Source organism: Entelurus aequoreus, linkage group LG07, assembly GCF_033978785.1.
Source record: "Entelurus aequoreus isolate RoL-2023_Sb linkage group LG07, RoL_Eaeq_v1.1, whole genome shotgun sequence".
Lineage (NCBI taxonomy): Eukaryota > Metazoa > Chordata > Actinopteri > Syngnathiformes > Syngnathidae > Entelurus > Entelurus aequoreus.
In genome coordinates this window covers 29337572-29365532 of record NC_084737.1, presented here as the reverse complement: position 1 = coordinate 29365532, position 27961 = coordinate 29337572, and the positions used below count along the sequence as shown (strand labels likewise).

General features: G+C 36.8%; 1 protein-coding gene across 3 annotated transcripts in view; it reads left to right on the top strand.

Moving 5' to 3' along the window:
• LOC133653630 (low-density lipoprotein receptor-related protein 1-like) overlaps nucleotides 1-27961 on the top strand; it is a 221021-nt gene that overhangs the window by 28268 nt on the left and 164792 nt on the right. For all 3 annotated transcript variants that reach the window (XM_062053126.1, XM_062053128.1, XM_062053125.1), the window contains exon 2: nucleotides 13178-13318. In XM_062053126.1, coding sequence (XP_061909110.1) covers nucleotides 13178-13318 — 141 coding nt within the window. The remainder of the gene's footprint in view (nucleotides 1-13177; nucleotides 13319-27961) is intronic.

Sequence of the window (27961 nt, the reverse complement as noted above, 5' to 3'; positions counted from 1 at the left end):
TCATAAACGATTTTTTCCATTACTTTCGAAATGGAACTGAGAATAGAAACAGGTCGGTAGTTGCCAGGTTCCAATTTGCTTCCTTTTTTAAAGAGGGGAGTTACTCTTGCAATCTTAAAATCTTTTGGTACTTGGCCTTGTGTAATTGATAGGTTTATTATGTGCGTGATGATCGGGGCAATGATGGAGGCAGAGTCCCTGAGGAATCTGGAGGGAATATTATCAAGGCCGGTGGCCTTGTTAGGGTGGAGCGCGCTCAATTTTTTAAACACCTCATCAGCTGTGACCATTTCTAATTTGAAATCATCGTTGGATACTCCTAGCTTTCTGTAGAAGGCTTTAATGTGTTCTACACCAAAGCGACCAGAGTGGTGGGACAGCTTGTTGACAAGGGTTGCGGCTATGCTGGTGAAAAAGATGTTGAGTCTGCTAGCTACCTCCATTTTGTCTGTAATGAGGGAGTCACCCTCCTTGATGCTGATGTTGGTGAGTCTTGTTTTAAGTTTCTGGCTGCAACCAGGAAGCTGGTTGTTGAGAATTTTCCAGAGCTCACGTGGCTTATTTGTGTTTTCCTCTATTTTGTCGTTAATGTAATTTTTTTAAAAGGATTTAGTCAGGTTGGTTGACTTGTTTCTTAATTTATTGCATTGCTTTTTGAGAGTTGAAAGGAGTACTTCGTGTGGAATAAAACCACTTGGCTCTCCTGCACAACATTATAAGCTTTTAGTTTCTGTTATGAAAGTACGGTGGATTGGACCAACAATCGCAATATTTATTATTAGGACTTAACATGACAAGCAGTAGACATTGCACAAGCAGGTCTTTGTAGTTATATTTAGGCATAGCAACCACAAAAGAACACAAACTAATGCGATCTATTATCTTTTTTTTTACATTTAATTCTGCTGCCAAACACTACTAATATAGTAGAGAATAAACTTGATTGCATCAAAGAAAGTTTCTCAAACAAATCAAATTTTCAAAAAAACATTTTACAAAGTGATCGCTGCAGACACAAGCGGTCCGATTGTATTCCACAAGACGATAAAAGTGATATTTTTAAGAGCCATTTCCTTTGACACGCTTTTACCATGAATTGATTTACGTGGACCCCGGCTTAAACAAGTAGAAAAACTTATTTGGGTGTTACCATTTAGTGGTCAATTGTACGGAATATGTACTGTACTGTGCAATCTACTAATAAAAGTTTCAATCAATCAATCAATCAGTTTTTTCCCTGACGTAGTTAATTTTAAGAATCCCTTCTTTTGGGACTGTCTTTCGTATCTCTCTATTTGAACGACTGGAACAGCCAACAACAGAACAGCATTTTCTGCTCAAACTCTGCACTCACTCTCACTTGGTTTAATGCTACGCTCAAGCTGCTTGACCATCATGTGAATTAAGCCGCGAAGAAGAAAAAACAGACGTGACGTCATATGCAACCCAGCAATGGTGAGAATACTAACATTTTGGAGCAATAGCTGACTTAAGATTGCCAAGGTTGCTAGTAAAGCCTACATTTATACTACAGGCCAAAGTTGCCCAAATTGGATTTTCAAAATCGTATTTTTTCCAACTGACTGTTTACACTGCAAGTAACATTTGATCTTTATCAGACTCCAGTATAAACGCACACAGGCACCAATGTGGCCCCAATGCGGCCTCAACATCACTTGCTTGCGTAGTTTGATAAAGTGAAAACAAAGGAAGTGGACCAGAATGAATATATATATATATATATATATATATATATATATATATATATATATATATATATATATATATATATATATATATATATATATATATATATATATATATATATATATATATTAGCGTAGATCTACGTTAGCTTTATTTTTCAACTCACTTATGTAAACAACTTACGAATCAATCAATCAATCAATCAATCAATCAATCAATCAATCAATCAATCAATCAATCAATCAGTCAATCAATCAGTCAATCAATCAGTCAATCAATCAAAGTTTACTTGTATAGCCCTTAATCAAAAATGTCTCAGAGGCTGCACAAGCCACAATGACATCCTCGGCTCAGATCCCACACAAGGGCAAGAAAGAACTCAACCCAATCAAATCAAATCAAATCAAATCAAATCAACTTTATTTATAAAGCACATTTAAAATTTACCACAGGGTTAGCCAAAGTGCTGTACAATGGGCAGGTTAAAAATAATACGAGAACCAAGCAAACACAACACAACACAAACAGAACACGATAAAAAATAAATAAATAAAATATAAAAAAACATAAAAACATAAAAACAGGTTCACAGCAGGTGCATTATGGGGCGCCATTGCAGGATGGGTATCACTCAGTGTTAAAAGCCATGGAATAAAAGTATGTTTTTAAGAGAGATTTAAAAACAGGAAGAGAGGAGGCTTGTCTAACACTCAGAGGTAGGTCGTTCAATGGGAACAACGAGAAACCTTTGAAGGGGCCGCAGATATGAGGACCTCCCCCAACCCTGGGTGACCGGTGCAATGGCTGCCGAGTGGATACAATTAATAATGTGAGAGTCCAGTCCACAGTGGGGCCAGCAGGGGATCCTCTTGAATAAAGTGGTCCACCCTGGATCCTTACTTGGAACAGGTACTCTTCATATATTATGTATATCCTACCCCAAAAGGGACACGCGGAAGAAAATGGATGGATGGATATTATTTGCGCACTATTGACTAGTGATGCACCCAAAATTTGGACGCCGGAAAAAACGTTTGTTCACGTATGCACTTGCTGACTGGCTGGCTGTTCTGGGCACACAAATGACGTAGCTTGCCCATAGATGATGTAAAAGTTGCATTCAGGTTGCATTTCCGTTTAGACTGCAGTCACACTTTAAAAAATCAGATTCTAAGCAGATCCAAACTACCTTCTGATTTCAGATTTGAAGCACTTTGGAGCTTTTAGACTGTGTCACTCCAGGGCAAAAAATTCAGATTTGGTGGACAGTGATTGATGTTTTCCCAACCCAAGATGTTTGATGTAGTTTATCATAAGTACGTAACACACTTGCATGGACTGAACACTTAACATCTGCTTAATACAAATTTAGTATATTAGTTGTTTTTACTGGCTATGGTCATGACCTTTTCATCCACATTTCTCGGTAAGAAGGTTTTAATTCTAATAATCCTCTCGTGAAGCCTTATTTATTTGCAGCCGTGCACTCAGGTTGCGTTTAAACCTTAGCAGGAAATGCCTGAGTTGAAATGGCATTATCTGGGTGGAACTCTCACGTGGTTTACTGGAGTTCATGTGGACCTTGATTCAGTAGGATTGTTGATTGCTATTGGTTCACTCCCCACAGGATAAACAAAGGCCATCTTCATTTCCTATTGTTACTAAAATGGGCTCAGCTTGAGTAGGTCCTTCCAAAAATTGCAAGCGTTTTTGGCAAGTTGCTTTGGGATAAAAGGGCATTGCTGGGTGCGTTAACAATTCACAAGTCTGTTTGAAATATTTCTGTGGGCTTTAGAAGAGCTCTGTTGAGGCTTCCAGTCTTTCACCCTTTTGCTAACTCCTTTTCAGCCACAACGTCCAATTATACTTAAAGGTTCTCTCCTGTGAAAATTTCATGCGGCTGTGTAAAACAATGATACAATTAGAAGCCACAATCTTTCATTTACAGTTTTCTGCCCACTCATGGGGGAACAAAAAGCTTGGCCAAGTCACTTTACAACTAAGGCGTGAGAGGTGAATGCCTGTACGAGGGTTCAGTGCTTTTTCTCATTTTATCTCCAGAGTCATGTAGCTGGACTCCGGCCATCGCCAGCAACCCTTTCTCTCATTTCTTCATAGAGTGGATGTTTGTGTACAAACTGCTTCAATTCTACAGATATATCTCAGACATCTCATACGCCATACTCTATCAACCCTATCTATATCAAGGATGCCAAGGCATGAGCATCATGGGATTCCGCTCACATTGTCTTCAACAGCTATAAACAAACCACTCAGATGTTGCAGTGTTTGATGAAAACATGCTTAAGTGTCCCTTGAAAGTAAGACCCCGGTCTAAACCTTTTTAGAAAGACAGCCAAAGGGGGTTGAATCGTGACTGCAATGATACACAACCTTTATGCGCTCTTGTTATTTAAGTCACATCCCAGCCCCCACCGTCTCATTGGTGCACGCCCTCCCAACACCTCTCTGCCTGCCAAGCACGTAGGGGAGGCAAGTCATCCAGGACGAGAGTGGGCTCCGTCCCTGCAGAGAATCACAATGAGACCTTCGCTACTGTCCTTCCCAGAGCACTGCTGCAGTACAGTCGCACAGAAAACCTCCTGACGCAAACTAGTCCATTCTGGTGTTTTCCTAACGTAATGTATTTCAGAAAAGTTAAGAAGACCACATTGGGTGTCCTCGTTTTTTTCCACATGAGTAATATGGTGATTGAGCACCCTTTGCTTGTTTACCTGTTTCCTGGAAAACTGAACACTCTTATTGCTCGTTTGTGAAAACATTTTATGGAAATCAAAGATGGCCATATGGCTTGAAATCTATATCGCAATATATATTGCAACTTCCTGCCTTTACAGTATAAATCATGTAAATGATAAAAAAAAGGCTTGCAAAAGGCTCCTAACTTAGCTGCTGACATATGCGGTAATGTTAGGGATGATGTTTGATAAGAATTTGTTGAGTTCGAGCCTATTATCGAATCCTCTTATCGAACCGATTCCTTATCGATTCTCTTATCAAGTCCAGATAGGTTGTTGTATATGGAAAAAAAACACACATTTGGTTTAACAAAAGCTCACTTTTATTATATAAGAAAAAAATAAAATCTAATAAATAAATATTGACTGTTGCCCCCCTAAAAAAATTAAATAAATAAATATTGACTGTTGTTACCCAAAGTATATTAATTGGGATTTTTAAGTAAAACAAATATATACAGTAACACAAAAACAACCTGTCTCTGTGATCACTATAGGTGTATAAATAATACTATAGTGTTAAATAAAATCAGTCCCTTGGGCACAAAACTGAAAATAATACAGCTCTCCAAAAAGTGCACTTCTGCTGCTATTTGACATAACTGTTTGTTATGATGCTTTGACATTTTTGCACTTTATTTCTTTATTGAAAGAAAATTCTATAAAGAGAAAAGTTGTTTGCAAATGTGGTTACAATGCTAAAAAATGAAAAGTTAAACCTAAAAAAAGAAATACACTTTATTGAGTTAACATTATTTCTTTATAGGGGGAAAGATGTGATGTTATGAGCTCGGAATATAACAACTACACTACCAAGCATGCAACGGGAGTGACGAGCATGCGCGGTAGCCCCGAAAAGTGTTGTTGCATGTCGTCACCCGGCAGCTAAGAATGAGGTTATGAGCACGCTGTGAAAGTAAACGTCAAGAACTCAGCCAACACGCCTCGTCTGCATTATTTATAATTAGACAGACAACACATATACTGTGTGATTTTGTTTTGTTTACTAGGAAAGAAAAACAAAAGTTAAAAAAGGGAGATGTCATATATATGTACAGTATGTGCTGCGGTTGGTTTAAGAACGTTGCGACAGCTGCCGTAAAGGAGGTGCGTTGCTAGCCTTGTTGCTATGTTTCCGGTTGGTCGTAAAAGTGTTCGTCATGTGTTTGTACCATGCTCAAATCTCTCAGTAAAGTTATTCATTGGATTATACCTTTTGTTTTGAACTTTATTACACCTTGGAGCGCTTTTTCCGGTGCATTGTTTTTCCTGCTTTCGCTATCTGCCTAATGACTGAGCTACGTGACGTCATTTCTTGTGATGTCTCACGGGGCATTTCTGGTCCCAGGGATTTGAATAAAGAAGCAACTCTTTTTCTTTACTATAGTGGTCTCGATAACTGGTACCGGTTCTCAAAAAGGGATTCGAGTCCGAGGACTCGGTTCTTTTCTTATCGAACAACCGGGAAAACCGGTTTCGAGTATCATCCCTAGGTAATGTATTGTGTTATTTTCAGTTGTATTATTTTCTCAAAACTATTATTGATATACCGTATTTTCCGGATTATAAGCCGCTACTTTTTTTTCCCAAGCTTTGAACCCTGCGGTTTATACAAAGGTGTGGCTAACATGAATTTTTGTATGCTAACGGCTAAATTATTGAAGTGATTGAGCAAATAAATCAAAAGATGTAGCAAAATGATCCACTTTAAGAAACTGTTCAGACTCAGTGTTTACAAAGTACAAGGAAAAAGAATCCTGCTCAACATCTTGTACCTTATTTAAAAAGGAGAACAGCTTATTCATCTCATAAAGGATGAATAAAGACATCAATGACTTTTCTGTTTAGTTTGATTACCCGTTTTGCTGCCGTGTTACAGGCACCATTTGGAAACAATTAAGGTAGGTAAATAAACATTTACAACATCATTCTTTTTATATATCTGCGGCTTATAGTCCGGTGTGGCTAAAAATATATGAACAAAATATTTTTTTAGCGGTTGTGTCCTAAATATTGGTGTGGCTTATGGTCTGGATAATACAGCACATTCTAATTTAATCTTAATATCTGGTTACTTTCTGTTGTAACATGGTTCTATCTACACTTCTCAGAAAGGGATCATATTGTAATTTTTTTTCTACATTTAAAACACTTCCTTGTGATCTACATAACATGTAATGGTGGTTACTTGGTCAAAAATGTGCATAGATTATGTTTTAAAGACCATTTTCAAGCCACTTTCTGAACGTCTCTTCAGGATGCACCGTTTTGTGGGCGGTCTTATTTACGTGCCTCCACTTCAACTGCGTCTTCTCACCTTCATCCATGTTGTAGTTTTTAGTGCTTCCATATTGAGTCTACCGACAGATATAAGTTAGAACTGTATGCTACTTTGTATTAGACATGGCAACAACGGAGGATGCATGTGCATGTATGTGCCAGTCTGCCCCAAAACAAAAGGATGTAGAAAAAGAAGGAGCTGTTTGACTACAGCATTGGACTACAGTGGCGGGCTCGCACAAAGCACTTTAGGTAAATTTTTACCATGTATGGAGATAGCCGCTGGCGTTACATTTGGGGGAAAATGTCACAGGTTGTGCAAATTCCAAATGGCTCGTTCGGAGGAAGGATGAAGGAAGGCAAGATTTTTCAAATTTCAAATTTTTGGGATTTATGCAGATACCAAACATAGGTGTGAATAGGTAAAAAAAAAAAGTTGGTTTTGCATAATAGGTCCCCTTTAAAATATATTAAGCACTTATCCTTCTGTTGTTTGGATACTTTACTTTAGTTTTGGGAGATATTACAAATGTGGTTATTGATCCATAATCCAGATCCATTTATTAAAAATCGAAACACAGATGTGTAGTATTTCCAAAGAGCCGATTTAGTATTTTTGAACAGAGGTAAAAGTTCAGGGGACTAGCCTAAGCCATTAGCCTGCAGAGCTGTGCAAAGGGAGTGGTCCTATTATTGCTGCTGCAGCCACACGCTAACCTTTCAATTTTGCTTGAGCCAGCATGTTTCAGAGTGGCTGTCCAGAAACCTCAGGGGTTCCAGATACAAATCCTGCCATCATTGGGCAAGAAACTTTACCCACTTTGCTCCCAGTTTCGCTCATATTGATGTATGAATGAATGAATGGTGGTGCGCTAATTGCCAGCCATTTTTCTGTCAGTCTAAGCCTGGGCAGATGGGGCTACAAATGTAGCTTACCACCACTAAAGTGTGAATGTTGAGCGAATGAATGATGGGTTCTCTGTTTTCACTGTAAAATGCTTTGAGTGTCCAGAAAAGTGCTATAAAATCCTTTATTATTCTGTAGGGATGGTATGAATGAAAATTTTAGTGGTTTTAAATTGTCACTTTTTAATAATGAGGTATATCTTAAAATCCAGTTAACGGCCCATGCCGACTCCAAACAAGCACATTTTTCCTGCTAACACCATCACAAAATCGGGTTTTGGCAGTCTTGTTTTGTTGATAAATGCCTTTTGACCAAAAGCAGAAAGCGCAACTCTTTCAGTGGCTGAAAAGTCGGTGCATCACCACAATGGACCAAAACACTGGATATGTTGTCACAAAATGTGCCCATTAGTGATGAGCAACATGGCCAAAAATCTATATTACGATATACTGTATATTGCAGCTTCCTGCGATAATGATATCACAAATTCAATATATTATTTGGTATGTATATACCAACATATGATAAATACGATAATAGAACCATTTTAGATTGTGTTACAAGGCCACATAGTTTAAGCTGTTGACCCATGTGGTAAGATTGTGTAATTTCTGGTTGTGTTATTTTCTCAGAGCTATTATTAATGTACTTGCTATTTTAATGTTAATAACTGGTTACTTTCTGTTGTAACATGGTTCTGTCTACACTTCTGGTAAAAAGTAATAAGCACTTAGTCTTCTGTTTTTTCAATAATTCACATTAGTTTTGGGTGACAAATGTGGGCCAATACCAAGTAGCTACAGGGGCAGTATTAATCATACCTATCCTGATAGTTAAAATTTTCAATATAATTTAATTATTATACAACACAGGATGACGTTGTAACAATATCGAATACATATTTAAAGGATTTCATACTATTGGCTCTTATTTAAATCCTTTGTTTACCCATAAAGTCCCCCTGTATCCAGGGATTTTTTTCCCTGACTTTGTAAACAATAACAAAAATAAAAAATTATTTTTTGATAATGAAAAAAACATCTATCTAACCACTGAAGTATGTACCACTTACTGACACTATATTTGGTATCGTTAATGTTAATATTTGTATCGATTCACCCACGTCTGTTTACATTCAAGAGCTTTAGCATAGCAGTTATTGAGTTAACGATTAGCATATCTTCCTACGGTGTGTAGTTTAACATGTTTAGCTACTCCTCATCCTACATTTATGATACTTGTGGGAAACTTAGTTTTTTTGCTGCCATGGCGGCGAGAATTGCTGACTTAGAAGTAGCCTAATTTATGGATGGACGTTAGCTGCTAGCTCTTTAGCAAGGATGTGACATTGCATTGAGGATGCGTTCATATTCGCTGACCACAGCTAGCATTTGTCATCAACAGTGATGGGCAAGGTACTTGGAAAATGTAGTAAACCGAACTCTGGATTAAATGTACCGTATTTTTCGGACTATAAATCGCAGTTTTTTTCATAGTTTGGCCGGGGGTGTGACTTATACTCAGGAGCAACTTATGTGTGAAATTATTAACACATTACCGTAAAATATCAAATAATATTATTTAGCTCATTCACGTAAGAGACTAGACGTATAAGATTTCATCGGATTTAGCGATTAGGAGTGACAGATTGTTTGGTAAACGTATAGCATGTTTTATATGTTATAGTTATTTGACCCTTACCATAATATGTTACATTACCATACCAGGCACGTTCTCAGTTGGTTATTTATGCGTCATATAACATACACTTATTCAGCCTGTTGTTCACTATTCTTTATTTATTTTAAATTGCCTTTCAAATGTCTATTCTTGCTGTTGAGTTTTATCAAATAAATTTCCCCAAAAAATGCGACTTATACTCCAGTGCGATTTATATATGTTTTTTTCCTTCTTTATTATGCATTTTCGGCCGGTGCGACTTAAACTCCGGAGCGACTTATACTCCGGAGCGACTTATAATCCGAAAAATATGGTAGCTAAACTACAGGAGAAGCTATGCCCAGAAAAATGTAGCAAACTACAATAGAAGCTACACAGCAAAAGTAGCTTGCTACATCAACACTACATGATAAATTAACACTCATTAGCTCCACGGACTACGATGAGGTGGCGACTTGTCCAGGTTGTACCCCACCTTCCGCCCGGGTGCAGCTGGGACAGGCTCCAACACCCCCCGACCCCGAGAGGGACAAACTGTAGAAAATGGATGGATGGATAGCTCCACGGATCCCCATTTGAAAAGATACGCCAGTGACCCCCACAGGAGGAGATTTATAGATATTACGGCTCAATACAACTTCACAAGGCTCAGTGGCCTTGTGGTTAGAGTGTCCGCCCTGAGATCGGTAGGTCGTGAGTTCAAACCCCGGCCGAGTCATACCAAAGACTATAAAAATGGGACCCATTATCTCCCTGCTTGGCACTCAGCATCAAGGGTTGGAATTGGGGGTTAAATCACCAAAATGATTCCCGAGCGCGGCCACTGCTGCTGCTGCTCACTGGTTGAACCAGGGGATGGGTCAAATGCAGAGGGTAATTTCACCACACCTAGTGTGTGTGTGTGTGACTCTCAGTGGTACTTTAACTTTAGCAGTGATTATCATCCCCCATTTCAATTTCAAGGACGCCCAGTTTGTCATGCATTAAAGGCCCACCTCAGAACATACAGCTTTGGTTGATTTTGGCGATGCCAGTGAACCAAAGGTAGTGTTTTGCCTGAAGGAAGATCACATTTCCCATGAGGACTAGCGCATATAGTGTCAAACTGACAGAATAATACCACAATGATTCAGTATTACTGAGCTTTCCACAGTAGGAACCTACATATTTTACTCAAACTTTATATTTGCGGTTTGCAGTCATTACATTGTTTTTTTCTTTATACAGTACTTTTTTATTCGTTGTGTGGCTGGTCATGCTGTTTATTGTTACAACGCAAATTTCCGATAGCTAAAATTAGCATTATCATTTTGATTTGAGCATCAAAAGTTGCTCACAAGCCCAGCAGGAACAGAGCAAAGGCAGTATCAATTGGAAATTCCTCCTCATCTTTGAGCTCACGTCAGCGGGTGAAAGCCAGGCCAATGTTGATCCTTGATCGTCCTTTTATCTGGGTAGCCTCCCCGTTTCTTGTTTTTGTCTCCTCAGGCAAAACTTTACATTTCTTTGGTTGTTTTACAGCTTAGATAAGAAGGAACATCCCTTGAGTGTCAAACTCATTTTAGATCGGGGGCCACATGGAGAAAAATCTACTCGCAAGTGGGCCGGACTGGTAAAATCACGGCACGATAACTTAAAAATAAAGACAATTTCATATTGTTTTCTTTGTTTAAAAATAGAGCAAGCACATTCTGAAAATGTATAAATCATAATGTTGTTGTTTTTTTGTTTTTTTACACTTACATGTCGCGGATAATAGCATTCTATCTTTATTTGTCATTATTTATACTTTCTGAATAAATTATATGATAATGTTCATCAGTCAACTCATTGGTTTTAATTTTCAATCTATCAAGATAAAAAAATTATCAAAATCAAATTACAGGATGTTATTTATGTAGTTTATTCATTTTCCTCAACTTGTGCACTAACATCATGTGGTTTATTTATTCTTACATATGTAGTATATTCTACAAACATACAAATAATTACTATTGCGACTTCTGGTGGACACATTTATAACAGCAGTTTCTTCCATTCAAAAATTTCGGCTCATTTTTATACGTAGCAAACTCATCCCGCAGGCCGAATAAAACCTGTTCGGCCGCGGGCCGTGCGTTTGACACCCTGGGTGTATGTGACCCGGTAGAAGTTATGTTGTTTTGGGTGCGTGAGCTTGTCAGACAATGTGCAACTGCTCTTCTGACAAATATACAGGTGTGAATGAAAACTAGATTGCACTAGAAGTAAGTATCTTAGATTTTTTTGTCTGGAATAGGAGTGTGAAGGTACCCTAAGTGTGTTGACTTGTCTGTAACAATGCACAGTCACTACCTACATTGAACCTACATCTTCACGTCATTAAAGGGATTCATAAGGCAGCTGCCCTGCCTCAAGAGGGGTGACAACTGCCTCTGTGCTCTTTGTAGTGAGCAGAAAATCTGTAGGGGAGCAGCAAGTGTTCATAAAGCGCAAACCAAAGAACCCTCCTTTTATTTTCACCACGGCTGACTAATGTCGGCTGAAATTTCCTAGGCTGACTTAAAGCATGTCAGCATTGTCAAACTGCTGATGGATGATGAGCGTTGCCATGGTACTGCTTCTCTGCGGTACACCTCATCAATCCCCTACTGACCAGAAGCAAAACCTTGTGTAGTCTCCCACTGGCCAGACAGCGATTGAATTTCTTGGATATATCTGTTCCTTGACATTCAAAAGACCTAATGTGGTAAAAGTTAAATAGCACCTTAAAAAAGGGGGGGAGATGAAACAACAAACAAACCCAGGGGTAAAAGGTTGCTTATAAACTTGTTGAAAGTTTTCCCTAAAGCATGTGTGTTTATGGGTCCCTTTTCCCACAAAACATCGTTTTTAACATTTGAATATTTGAACACACTAAGCTGTGTGAAGCTGAACATTTCTAATGTAGTTTGAGCGAGATTAGTAGGAGGTATGGAGATGGGTACCTTTCACATTTGAATCAATACCGGTACTGAACGGTACCAATTTTTGGTACTCGTGTGTGTTCCAATGTGTTAATGAATGTTAATTGTTTTATAAAAAAATATATTTATATATATTTTATATAACAGTCATCTTTTTTTTTGTTTTTTTGTTTCTCATTTGCAAGTACTGTACAGTACTGTATCATAAAGTAGACTTGGCATGCAGTTGCAATTCCAAGACGTTGTATGGCAGTATTGTATAGACTACGCTATACGGAAGTAGTTTTTGCCATTAAGTTGAATGTGCCAGTCTTTTCCTTTGTTGAGTCTTACAATGTGTAATGTAATGTGTGTAACTGTAAGTATTGCCTTTATTGCACTCCAGATGTTTGATTGTAACATCTTAAAATCGCCATATAAAACCACAGCGGCTACTCTGTAGCATGTCTATGGCAAATCCAATTACTACATTATTATAAAAATATTATCGAGCTAGCAATTTTAAAAAGTGGAGCGTTACTTTTGAGCAGCTTATCTTGCTTTGTTGGCATGAAAAATTGTAACAAAACCTGGAAACCGTCCGCTCTGAGTGCTTAACTGGTTGTTTGCTGGCCAAGTGCTTGAGCTGGTACTAAGGCTGCAGCCAGATATGACATCACGTGCAATAATGGAATCGAAATATGGCACTGTTTGATTTTACGTGAATTGGCACCCGGTACGGACTTCGGTCTTTGCCTATAAAAGTACCTAATTCGGCACTCATCCTATTAGGAGGTAAAAAAAAATCATACATTCGTGCAAGCATTACATTATACACTGTTATTTTGTTGAATATATGACTTTTCTTTTAAAACCATTGTAAATTTAAAGGTAGTCATTCTTTTTCTTCTTCTTTTTAGCTCCCAAAACAGAGGACCACCCCAAGACTTGCAATCCTAAACAGTTTGTGTGTATGGACCAGGAGACATGTATCTCCAAAGGCTGGCGCTGTGACGGGGAAAAGGACTGTCCAGATGGCTCAGATGAATCACCAGACATATGTAAGTGCACATAAGTAGTTTTTTATCATATATATATATTTTTAATTTTTTTATTTTTTTCTGATCATAAGCAGGTGTGGTCCTATTATCAAGCTTTGTTTGCACCTTGTTGTTTTGTTTGACTTATTTAGTACAGTTCACATTTTTGCGCTCTTCTATTGTAAAAAAGGCCCTAAAACGTCTGCCCCGAACCGTCCCCCTTTGTTGTACCCTTTTATCCTAATTATATGTTTGTCTTTTGAAGGACAGAAAATATTTACTACTGACTTTGTTTTCCATTTTACGAATGTAGTCGAATGACCAATACACTAGATTTTGTTGGAAGTGGGGCTGGGCTAATTGATTATATGATCGTGATCGATGATCGTTATTAATATATGATCAGCGGTTGGCATATTAACTCGATCAAACATGACGGAAATGTCCATGACAACAGCTAATCAGAGTCAACCTCCTAATTTGAAAATGAGAATATTTATATTTTTAAATTGTCCTCATTATCCCCCATCAGGCAATTTGTTTATTTTTGGTCTTGTGTCACTGCACAAACACTCAGGACTGTGTTCACTGTCTTATGTTTTGTCTTTATTTTATACATGTGTTTACAGATAACTAAAAACCTTAGATATTTTTTTTATTTTCATCTTTAATTTGATTTATTTCCTCAGTATGTTAATACAAATTGGAATAAGTCTTTAGTTTTTTAGTACACATGCTTTAAAACTGGCAACGTTAAAAACAATATAAAAAATGGTGATATTAATCAAGAAAAACTTAATCACGATCACATTTTTTGCCATATCGCCCAGCCATTGTTGGATGGTAGCTAAATAAAATTAACCACTTTTAGAGCACTTTCGCAGAATTTGAAAAACATTTTCATTAAGACATTCAGGCAAATCTCATACTTAAGTTCGTTTGAGTTGTTGTAAATATAGTAGCTTTACAGTTAAGCCCACTATTTTGAGTGCAATATGGTTTTGATTGGTGACAGATGTACAGTGACAAATGTATTAATTAATTTTAGAGCTGCACAATTAATTGACATCGAATCAACATGGAGGATTTAATTACTTCAAGTTATTAATCGCAAGAGGATGAGGTTTTTTATTTTTCTCTCCTCCATCATTCAATTAGAATCAGAAATATTGAACCTTGTATCCTTGGCCTACTGACCAATCAAAAGTGGTTACAGCAAACAGTGTTGTGTGCACTGCAGTCGATGTGCTAATAACAAACACTATTTGTGTGTGGCATACGTAAACCCAAATATTTTAAAAAGTAGATTATTGGATATTGTTCTAATGTGTGGCAACTTGAGACAAAAATATGTTGTTTGACAGTCTAAAAGTGACATGACTTTTTTTTTCAACCATCATCCTATAAAATTGCAATTAGCTTTTTTCTCAAAACCATGCAACCCTAATTGAGTTTCTTGATTGAGTCTTTCATTCATTTAGAATTTTGAAAATGAAGAAACCTTTTGCACCATTCTAAAGGACTCTAGTCACTTCTTGCATCACTTCTATAACAGAGGTGCCCAGACATTTTGTTTCCAAGGGCCAAAGTGAAAATGTAGCAATGGGCCACAGTCCAAAAGAAAGTGCATCTCTATCCTCCTTCAAAACCGCACTAAGAGAAAACCTCCAGGCAATTACAACCCTAGACTAACACCCTCCCTCCACCACATCCCACCTCCCCGGATTGTAAATAATCAAATGTATATACTTGTTCTTATGCTTTCTGAATTCACTATGTTCACTGCTCGCTGTACATATCCTACGAAGTCAGACCTACACTGTTACAATGTCCATTTCTCAGATTATATAATTGTTGATGACTGAAGTGCTGATAGCAACCAAACCTAACCCCAACGTCCCAACCACCTCCACATCCCATCCCCCGGATTGTAAATAATGTAAATAATTCAATGTCTATACTCTGATGATTAACTTGTGTGATGACTGTACTATGCTGATAGTATACATTTGTACCATGAATTGATTAACGTGGACCCCGACTTAAACACGTTGAAAAACTTATTTGGGTGTTACCATTTAGTGGTCAATTGTACGGAATATGTACTGTACTGTGCAATCTACTAATAAAAGTTTCAATCAATCAATCAATCCAAACCCAACGATTTTAAGCATATAGTTGAACCATGAATGACGAGTTTAGCCCTATACCGCCATATTTAACAGATTGTTACTTTCAATTTATGGCAACTGGTAGCTATCATGCCATCAATGATTGTGCGAGCTTGAAAGAGATCAGTATGAATATCTATTACATTTGTATTGAGGAAGGTTTTAATAGTTTTGGACTGTTGTAGGATTTTTGAGTCAACACCAAATGGCATAGGAAGAGTTGTCTTCATCCTGTAAGAACACATACTTGATATGAATCTCATTCACCTAAGTGTCCCTAACAAGACATTTCTATTTATTTTGAAGCGCCTATTATAGTAAGACATTTTACCTCTGTTTGACTTTGAGGAGACAATTGTTGAGATATTCTAATTTTGTCCTGAATAAGAGACAAGGTATTGCCCTTTCCAGGAAGGACACGAGCTTCCAGTGTGTGCTCTGGCTCATCTGCTGAATTATAGCTCTAATTATGCAGCACAGTGTTCAGGGATGTGTCAGCTCGTGTCTGGACTCTTGCTGGATATCTCAGTACGTTTACATGCACTAAAAAACACAAATTATTCCATGCGTTCGGTCAAAACCAGTCTTTAAGACGTACGTAAACACCTTAAATAGATTGTTTGAATGCTTTTAAAGATCGGATTAACATACCTAGATTATGCAATGTTGAACCAGTTACCTCTTGCATATAAAGGTAGTCAGAAGTCCTCTGATCACGAATGACTTCCGGTTCTCAGACGCTGTGTAAGTCAAACTTTTGTGTGAACTCATACCTAAATTAACACTTAAATCACTCACACTGTCCACAAAACACACAAAGAACATACAATATTGTAATTAAAAACATTCAATACAAACACTTTCAATGATGCATTATAAATCATGCGTCTCAACTATGTAGTACAAGGTTGTGGCCAACTTTAAAATGTAACTTAGACCCAAAGACATTGCTAGGAACACGTGGCAAGATGCTCATTTGTTCCCATCATTTTTCACCTGAGGAAGGAGGATTATGGTAAATTAATCATATAAACACAATACAAGTCTTGAACACAAGTCTTGTGCTGAATGCTATATATCAGGGGTCACCAACCTTTTTGAAACCAAGAGCTACTTTTTGGGTACTGATTAATGCGAAGGGCTACCAGTTTGATACACACTTAAATAAATTGCCAGAAATAGCCAATTTGCTCAATTTACCTTTAACTCTATGTTATTATTAATAATTATTGATATTTACACTCAATTGAACGGTTTAAAAGAAAAGAAAACACGAAAAAATGACAATTAATTTTGAAACATAGTTTATCTTCAATTTCAACTCTTTAAAATTCAAAATTCAACCGAAAAAAAGAAGATAAAAACTAGCTAATTTGAATCTTTTTGAAAAAATTTAAAAAATAATTTATGGAACATCATTAGTAATTTTTCCTGATTAAGATTAATTTTAGAATTTTGATGACATGTTTTAAATAGGTTAAAATCCAATCTACACTTTGTTAGAATATATAACAAATTGGACCAAGCTATATTTCTAACAAAGACAAATTATTATTTCTTCTAGATTTTCCAGAACAAAATTTTTAAAAGAAATTCAAAATACTTTGAAATAAGATTTAAATTTGATTCTACAGATTTTGTAGATTTGCCAGAATCATTTTTTTGAATTTTAATCATAATAAGTTAGAAGAAATATTTCACAAATATTCTTCATCGAAAAAACAGAAGCTTAAATGAATAATTAAATTGAAATTTATTTATTATTCTTTACAATAAAAACAATACATTTACCTGAACATTGATTTAAATTGTCAGGAAAGAAGAGGAAGGAATTTAAAAGGTAAAAAGGTATATGTGTTTAAAAATCCTAAAATCATTTTTAAGGTTGTATTTTTTCTCTAAAATTGTCTTTCTGAAAGTTATAAGAAGCAAAGTAAAAAAATTTATTAATTTATTTAAACAAGTGAAGACCAAGTCTTTAAAATATTTTCTTGGATTTTCAAATTCTATTTGAGTTTTGTCTCTCTTAGAAGTAAAAATGTTGGGCAAAGCGAGACCAGCTTGCTAGTAAATAAATACAATTTAAAAAATAGAGGCAGCTCACTGGTAAGTGCTGCTATTTGAGCTATTTTTAGAACAGGCCAGCGGGCTACTCATCTGGTCCTTACAGGCTACCTAGTGCCCGCGGGCACCGCGTTGGTGACCCCTGCTATATATTAACAACGTTTGCACAAGCACAAAAGTTAATACTATGAGCAGATGACACGACTGCTTTCTGCTCCTGGGAAAAACACAGGAAGTAATAAAAACTGTGCAGGTAGAAATGAACAAACTAAAAAAGATGGTTTGATAAAAACAGATTGTCCTTGAATATACACTACCGTTCAAAAGTTTGGGGTCCCCCAAACAATTTTGTGGAATAGCCTTCATTTCTAAGAACAAGAATAGACTGTCGAGTTTCAGATGAAAGTTCTCTTTTTCTGGCCATTTTGAGCGTTTAATTGACCCCACAAATGTGATGCTCCAGAAACTCAGTCTGCTCAAAGGAAGGTCAGTTTTGTAGCTTCTGTAACGAGCTAAACTGTTTTCAGATGTTTGAACATGATTGCACAAGGATTTTCTAATCATCAAATAGCCTTCTGAGCCAATGAGCAAACACATTGTACCATTAGAACACTGGAGTGATAGTTGCTGGAAATGGGCCTCTATACACCTATGTAGATGTTGCACCAAAAACCAGACAATTGCAGCTAGAATAGTCATTTACCACATTAGCAATGTATAGAGTGTATTTCTTTAAAGTTAAGACTAGTTAAAAGTTATCTTCATTGAAAAGTACAGTGCTTTTCCTTAAAAAATAAGGACATTTCAATGTGACCCCAAACTTTTGAACGGTAGTGTACGTAGAACTAAGATAATGCTATTTCGAAAAGATTTGAAAAATAGTCAATTTAAAATAGAGGGTGTAGTCATATGTATATTCAGGCTGAAAAAATATAGGGTTCTGGATCCTTATTTGTCCCAAATAAGTTGTCGTTGGCTCTCACAAAGTCTGCCATGATCAACAGTAGGGCTTTTTGTTGACGGAATTAGTGTTTGTTGCTATGCGCTCTGTGAAATCACTGTGCCCAGAAAAGAAGTTACAGTAATGCATAAATGGACCTAAATACAATAAAAATTTGATGTTATCATGAATGTGCCTGCTACTACATTACATACTGTATAGACTTACAGCATGTATATAAAACTTTGTTGGAGGTTTTTGGACGTTTTTTGAGGGCTTAGGCGGACTAGATTGTATCCCCATTACTTGCATTGCTTGCTACGCAAACGAGCACATGTTCTAAACCGAATAAACCACCCCTTACTGGCCATAAACCAGAAGAGCATGTCTTATACTTGGGGGACATAATAAAGTGCAAAAAGCTAACTAATTAAGAAAGTTCATATTCTCTGCCCTGACATACTGTAGTTTTTGTGTGAAACTTATGTATAGGTTGTATTCAGTCACGCGACTTTTGAAGGGAAGTTAACGATGTGGTGGGATACCAAACCAACATGGATACAGACAGAGTGCAACATATCTGAGTACGCAAGGGCCCTATATCTTATCGCTAAAAGCAGATACGCGCAAAAAAACAACAACTATGCAATGGAATCTATCCCTATACGTTATCAAAATAGGATTTGTCGAGTTATATCAAGGATTATCCGTCCGTCAGGTTCCGAGACATGTCGAACTATCTGGTGCGCTTTATATAGCCCTAAATCACAAGTGTCTCAAAGGGCTGCACAAGCCACAACGACATCCTCTGCTCAGATCCCACATCAGGGCAAGAAAAAACTCAACCCAATGGGATGACAATGAGGAAACCTCTGAGGATCAAGATAAACCAAAACAGATGGCATTTGAACACACAGTAAAACGTTACCAACACTAAGAGAGATGTGGAAAGTTATGTTATCTGTTACACCCGAGGGCTTTTACTAGTGACAGCTATTAGCATTCTTTTGCTTTCCCCACTGTTACTACCTGACCTGTACCGGAAGACCCAAACGCTGCCTTGTTGGTTTTAAACACACTATAAGAGGACTTACTCTAGGATTGAACGTAAACGTGCTGCTATTTTTACTAATTTTTGATTAAAAAGACACATCAAAAACGGCATTGCGACACTCCCACCAGCGTGCGTCAATGACATCCAGCTGTTTTGGATACAATCGCTGTTGAACCTCCAGCTCATGGGACATCTTTGACAAGCAAGACTTTTTGCTTTGTGTCATAAGAAAGATGCAACATAATCTAATGTTTTTAATCAATTTTTAATGACATATCATTGAGTGACCTTATGTGTGTTGTAGTGTTGTGCTGATACCAATATTTTGATACCGGTACCGGCAGACCGGTACTTTTCAGAGGCGGTATAGTACCGAATATGATTCATTAGTATCGCGGTATTATACTAATACAGGTATACCGTACAACCCTAGTGTGTTGGTTCCATTTGTGGAGATGGAGCCGTGTGCAGCAAAACTAACGATAAAGGTGAAGTTATAACACTGAAATGCCCTCAGGAAGAGGTGCTTTAAGACATTGCTAGCTAGCTAGCAGCTAACATCCATCCGCAGTCGGCAGTGTTTTAGCTACTTCTAAATCACTAATCCTCGCCTCCATGGCGACAAATAAAGTACGTTTCTTACAAGTATCATCCCTGCAGGACGAGGAATAGCTAAACATGCTTCACTACACACCGTAGGAGGATACAACAGCTCAACAGCGTCACCGCTAACAAAAGCTATCGCGCCTGAATGTAAACAAATGCCATGAGTGGATCTACACCTGACATCCACTGTAATGATACCAAGTACAATAGCGTATCGAGTCGATACTACTATGATTACATCTATATTTTTTATCGTCAAAAAATATTTTTTCCTTTATTTAAAATTCATATTATGTTTATTAACTCAGTAAATATGTCCCTGGACACATGAGGACTTTAAATATGACCAATGTATGATCCTGTAACGACTTGGTATCGGATCTATACCTAAATTTGTGGTATCATCCAAAACTAATGTAAAGCATCCAAACAACAAAAGAATAAGTGATTATTACATTTTAACAGAAGTGTAGATAGAACATGTTGAAACGGAAAATAACCAGATGTTAACAGTAAATAAACAAGTGGATTAATAATCAATTTTTACAGCTTGTCCTTCATAATTTTGACAAAATAATAGAATGATAAATGACACAATATGTTACTGCATACGTCAGCAGACTAATTAGGAGCCTTTGTTTGTTTACTTACTACTAAAAGACAAGTTGTCTAGTATGTTCACTATTTTATTTAAGGCCAAAATTGTTCTTCGGTTGCAATAAGAAACACATTTTTAATGTACCGTAAGATTTTTTTGTTAAAATAAAGCCAATAATGACAATTTTTTGTGGACACCTTTATTTAGAAAAGTATCGAAATACATTTTGGTACCGGTACCAAACTATTGGTTTCGGGACAACCCTAGTGTGTACTAATGTTAAAGACAATATACACTTCATTGCACATGTATCACTATATTGATGACTAAATGTGTTATAATTCCACAAGAGTTTTTTAGCGGCACACGCAAGTCTGTGCACTTTTGCCATTCAAGGGGTTTCCTTGGCTCCTTGTTAGTGTGCGCTAATTTTAGAAATAATGTACATATCACTGCACATGTAATATATCACCATGTTGCTGATTAAACGTGTTGTCATTCCACAAGTGTTGGGTTTCAGCAGCACAGGTGGGTGTACACACTTTAAACATGAAAAAAAGATTCATAATTTTCTGAGGGCTTTGTGTAAATGCAGTCTGGTTTTAAAGATAATGTACATTTGTATGTATGGTATATCAAAATAAACATTATAATAACCAAGGTGTAATGCCACTAAGTCAGCTGTGGCTGCTTTTCCAGGCTTCTGATTGGACAAAATGTGCATGACAGCAGGTGCATGCATTTGTGTGTAGACATAGACAGTTTTGAAACTTGTGTGAGTAGAGATCGTTCTAACCCCAGATATGCGTTTTTGAAACTATCCGTGTTCATGTGGACATGGCTTTAGTACATGTAAACGTTGTGACGGATCCCAATGACAATCTCGAACCAACCTCTCACATCTGTTCTTCGCTGTAAACTCTCCAGGTTTATGACAAGTTTACTGTCAGCTTTTGCCACACCTTACATATGTCATGCCACAAGCACTATTTCAATGGTCTGACAAGTAGAGACAGGTGGATGATACTCTGCTTTAAAGGTCTTGTTAGTGTTGGTGAAAAAAGTTTAAGTGGCAGGACACGATCCCATGATGCATACTTTCATTCTAACCAACTAAGACGGTTGGTGGTTTTCAGGGAGGAGAAAAGAACTGCTACAGTCCACATTTCGTATATTCTGTCATAGGGGTGTAACAATTAATCGATTACAAAAAAGATGTGTTTTTTATTCTGTTGTTTCAAATAATCGAATGCAACTAATAAAAAATTTGATAAAATCTGGACTGCATGGAGTGACCGGAACTTTGAACACATGGACATAGTTTCCACACGGCCGCTGCAATAGAGCACACATTAGTTTGGTGGTATGCATGGGTGCCGTGATGTGTGTGGCAGCGAACAGCAGAGTTTATTTAACTATTTATTTTCATTATTGCACACGTTAAAAGTGCCGTTTTTTTTTATAACAAAAAGAATAAAGGTTTTGGTAATCATATTTTTATTTATTTAATTAAGCTATTTTCCCTAAAATACGCATTGAAGGTATAACGTGGGTTTTATTTTCATTATTGCACACGTTAAAAGTTCAGTTTATTATAACAAAAAGAATAAAGGTTATGGTAATCATAATTATTTTATTTAATTAAGCTATTGTCCGTAAAATATCCATTTAAGCTTGTAACCAGTTAATCCTTTAATGGAACTAACTAATCGGTGGATTACTAAAATAATCGGTAGCTGCAGCTCTGATTCGATTAGAAGAAAGGTTTGGTTTATATTCTGTTAATTCAATTAACTGTTTTATGAGTTCAACTGATAACATTGGATACATTTCAGACCGCACGGACTACCTAGAACACTACATATGCAGAAATAGTTTCCACACGGCTGCGGTGTGTGGGTGCCGTGATCTGAGTGGCATGAAAAAGCGACGTTTTTTTCAAAAGAAAATGTATTAATGCAAGTTGATGACGTGCATTTATTAGAATAAAAGAATAAAGGTAAGCACAAAAACAAGCACACAAATTGTGTTATTTAACAATTTCCCCTAAAATACACATTCAGACTATTAAGTGTGTTCTACCCGATTGATGGATTCTTAAAATAATCGATTGTTGCAGCCCTATTCTCGCTAGAGTAGCTGAATCAAAAAGTCTATAGATATTAATACACAGTTTAAATTGACAGTTGAAATACGTTATTTTATTTGGATTACTTTATTTTGATACTTATTTGTGCAATTTTATGATTAATTCATTAAATAGAATGGGTGACAACAAAAATGTATTCGTAGTTTGTCTGTAGCTGCCTTATAACTCTGCGGTTTTTTTTTGTTGCTTTATTGCCGCAGCCACCTGAAGGCAGTTGAACAGGTGTGTAACAAATGTTTTTAAACACACACTTCAGTTTTATTTTCTCAAACATTAGCTAAGGTACCTCGATGTCCAAAATACGACCTAAACAGAATTCCTAGTTTGTTGTGTTGCTGTAGTCCGACAAGATTAAAGTCTGTCGCTCACCTAGGCTCCAGCAGTTGCCCCTTTCTGCTAAGCAAATGAACTGAATGATTTGTCCAAGGTACTAATATAATTTTGCCACAGACAATAGTGGGATTCATCTTCTGCAATGACGAGCTGGAGAGCACCATCAAGTTACGCTCTGCTCAATTAGCTTCTTCCCATGCCTGTCACTTTACTCTTCTGTTCATGAGGCAGCCATGATAATTACCTCTTACTGCAATTAATGCACTTTTTCTTGTGTGTAACAGGCTTGGCCTAACTGCCACAGTGGCAGACAGCTAAACTTAAACTGCAGTTGTTTAATGCATCAGCCCATTTTAATGTGAGCAGGAAAACGGAAGCGCTTGAGCAGAATTAATTTGAGACTGCATGGACGGAGACATAGGAGTTTGGAGGAGATGGTTATTTAAAGTCCTGCTGTGACTCAGAGGGATGGAAAAGTAGTTTTCCTTTTTAACCTAAGTGGGCTACATACAGTCTGAAACTGTTTTCAATTAATCTGGTTGGACTCTCCTTAATAAGTCAGCTCGTAAATCACCTCTGATTGGTGCTGTAAAGATACAAGTGGGCCATATATCATTATTATCTATTTGGGTCAACAATGGATGGAGGGTAATCTAGGTGCTTTTATTTAGGAAAAAACCAGGAGTCATCCAATAGACATTATTGCTTTAAATGCTCCTTAATTTTAAAAAGTAGTTACATTTAACTGAATATTTATTTTTACTGCAGTCTGAATTTGAGTTCCTGTCTTGTCTGTTACAGTTAATGGGAATTAGTATTCAGTACTGGCACGATTACGCAACATCTCTAGCTCAAGTTAATGACTAACTACAGGCCAACAGGTTTCAGAAAAGTGAGGATTTTATTTGAAAAATATTTTACTTTGCCTTGTCATTGTTGCAAGAGCAATTTATCAACCAGGGATTACCAACTTCCGGGTTAAACACGTTTAAGGGATCAAAATATAATATATTTTTTATACATTTAAACACTTCCTTGTGGTCTACATAACATGTAATGGTGGTGCTTTGGTTCAAATTTTGCATAGATTTAGTTTTACTGACCATCTTTAAGCTGTTTTCTGGCAAAGCCTTCCTCCAAGCCAATCCTCCTTCAACTGTGTCTTCTCCGTCAGCCATGTTAGTTTTTAACGCTTTTATATCTAGTTTACTGACAGACATAAGTTAGAATTATACGCTACATTTTATACGAAATTGCACCAGCGCAGGATTTTCGCTAGCATGTGCAGGTATGAGCCAGTCTGCTCCTCAACAAGAGAATAGAGAAGAATAAGACTTTGGACTACATCTAAATAAAATGGTGCAAAGCTCTTGGGGTGAACACTACCATATATGGAGATATCTGCTGATATAACTGAGTCAAAATACGTCACTAAAGTCTGAATGGCTAGTTTAAAGCAAGTTTGGAAGAAGAAAAAAATGTTTTATTAATATCTCCGCCATGCCTTCATGGTTGGATTTCATATTTTTTGGGACTTTTGGGGATCGCAAATACACAAAAACAGGTTCCAACAGGTATGAAAAGTTTGTTTTGCATACTAGGACCCCTTTGAGTTAACACAGACCTATGCGTATCTCATAAGAGTGCACCCCTCACATTTCAGACTTTAGACAACAAGTAATTGTATAAAGCAACTCGTCGACAATAATAAATGTTGATTATATTAGTCAACATAATCAACATTTATTATTGTCGACGAGTTGCTTTATACAATTTTTAATTGCTAGATCGCCAGGAATGTTCATGTTTACAGTGTTGTTTCTTTAGGCAAATAATTGCAGCTAAATAACCCTAACCGTACTGGATAACTGCATGTCATGTTTACAGGACATCTTGCACTTTAAGTCTGTTGATTTATTTTCCACTGCTGTTATATGCGTTGTGTAATAAAGTAAAACCATTTGTTTCTCAGTAATGTTTATTTTTTGGAAATCTAATAGGTTTAAAAAATGAGTTTAAATCAAGTTGCGGACTCAACATGAAACTCAAACGTGAACAGCAGATCATAAGACTTAGACTTAAACAAACTTTATTGATCCACAAGGGAAATTGTTCCACACAGTAGCTCAGTTACAAAGCATGGAAAGGAATAAATAATATATATATATATATAAATAATAAAAGGATAATGCAGGTATAAAGTAGACTTTATCAATCCATATAACACGTCACAGATGACGTCACGCTAACATCACGTGACACCTCTGAGGAAGGCTGCAGAAGCAAGATAGCCGAAACTTGTCATGTACAAAACTTTACCTTACTAGCCTATATAAATCAAACATTTATAAATACACATTAGTAGGCTAAATGAACCTCTTCAATATAAAGTAGACTAAAAATGTACCATAGTAGCAATATAAAATATAACATATGTAATATTTACATATTATATATAGTATATAATATGTACTGATATATTGTTTTATTATATTATATTATATTTTATATAATATATACAATATAAAACAAAACACAATTACCATTTACAATATTACAGTATTAAGCTATAATGTATAACCTATAATTTGACTAGTTGACTAATCAAAAATATCAACACTGACTAGTCGATAATAAAACAATCGTTAGTTGCAGCCAGAGTGTTGACTAATTTTCAGTAAATAAAACATATACTGCAATGTACAGTAAGCTGTACACTGACTACTTCAAACTATATCTAAGTTTACTTCCTTTTAGTCTGTTAGTTATGTGAGATACTATACACTTACTTACATTTTATTTTGTAGTAATTTTGAAGTAAAAGATCAGTCGATCATTTAATTAAATAGTTATAAAGGAAAATCCTGTTATAAATCACTCACTGTGCAGCCCACTGGAGCTTTGTGTTTCTACTTTTCCATTCTAATCATCACACAATAGTGTCGTGGCTAAAACTTGGCAAGGATGGTAGCTAATTTAGCTGAAGCACCAGTGTGTGTTTTTTAATCCCCTCTAAATGCCACCTGTTTTGTTTCTGATGATAGTGCTGCCAGAGTGCTGGTGTATGTGTGCTTGTGTCTGCTGAGGCTCTTTTGATCTGCACCTCTGCTACCTATTCTGGAAGAAAGTGTACTGTCCTAGTACCCAGCAGCACACTGTCTGGACACTTAATTGCCTGTCATTTCCCAACCATGCATGTGGGCTGTAATTACCTGTAAGGCAATAAAAGACACAGTAGCGGGGTTTTAACATGACATCACCTTAGGAAGTGATGTCAGGCACCAGAGGAATCAAGTGAGAACTCTCACAGGAGGACAAGGTGAATGTTTTGGTCAGCTTTGTAGCCTGAAGCCGTTAGGGCCTCCCCTCCTATAAACTTCTGTTTACAGGTGTGACTCTGTCGTCCTCTCTCAGAGGCTGCACTGACTTCCCCTTACTCTGCCTTCAATTGGTTTCACTTACGTTCAGCCATAGGGCGCAGGGAGTGGTTAACAAGCGTACCTGGGGCTGAAGTTTATGTGCTGGATTTTACTGTGAACCTGCTCTGTGCAGGATCTGCACTTTTTATGCACTTTAGTTCCAGCTGCTTTTGTCGTCCTAATTCTATCTCCTGTAGAGATTAAGTGACATAAAGGACAAGGTGTTCTTGTCATCCTTGATGGTCGGATGGGTTATGGTTATGGTGTATTTATTTCGAACATGCATACAATTGCAATGTAATAAATCACATATTTCCAGTTTTTCATTACAGCATGTCGAAATAGGAGTATGAGGAAGCATAGTTTATTTAATCCTACCCAGTTTTTAACACATTTGTTTGTACTCAATTTGTCATACCACAGTAAATAAAGCAATACATGAATAAAAATAAATGAATGAATATCAGTAAGTAAATAATAACTAAATGCATAAATAAACAATAAATAAAGTTCTCATAAGTAGTTAAGTAAATTCTGGTTCTCATTATGAGATGAATGTGAGTTTGAATGTTATCTCTCTATCTGTGTTGGCCCTGCTATGAGGTGGCGACTTGTCCAGGGTGTACCCCGCCTTCCGCCCGTGTGCAGCTGGGATAGGCTCCAGCACCCCCCGCGACCCCTTAAGGGACAAGCGGTAGAAAATGGATGGATGGATGGATTTTGAGATGAATAAGATTAACACATTTTTTGATAAAGCTCAATGTTGGAAATGACTTCACAATACGTATCACTGTACTTGAGTCACGATAGGATAAAGTATTGTGATATATTGATATCCATCCATCCATTTTCTACCGCTTGTCCCTTTCGGGGTCGCGGGGGGTGCTGGAGCCTATCTCAGCTGCATTCGGGCGGAAGGCAACTATGTAGATAAATGCATCCTTTTCAACCCGTGGCTTTATACTGTAGGTTGGGTAATTCTTCAAAAAAATATATAATCAAAAATATCAAAATATGAAATAATATATAATGTCTAATGAAATGTATTTTTCGTCAAGTGAAATGATGCCAACAAGTGCAACAGTAAATGTTTAAAAAGTGTGAATTAATGCAATTTAAAGTTTCAATTTAGTTTTTTCATAGAAACAAGGTGTTGTTTTCTGGCTGAAATGGGTATGAGAATAATCTTCATACCGTGGTTCAATTACTTTCAGTCTTCTCAGCAACTGAAAACAACTTTAAATGCTAAAAAAATATAAATTGCATTTGTGATGGCATTAGCTCAATCTATTGATTGAACCTGTTTGCGTGCATGATCCGGCCTGCTGGC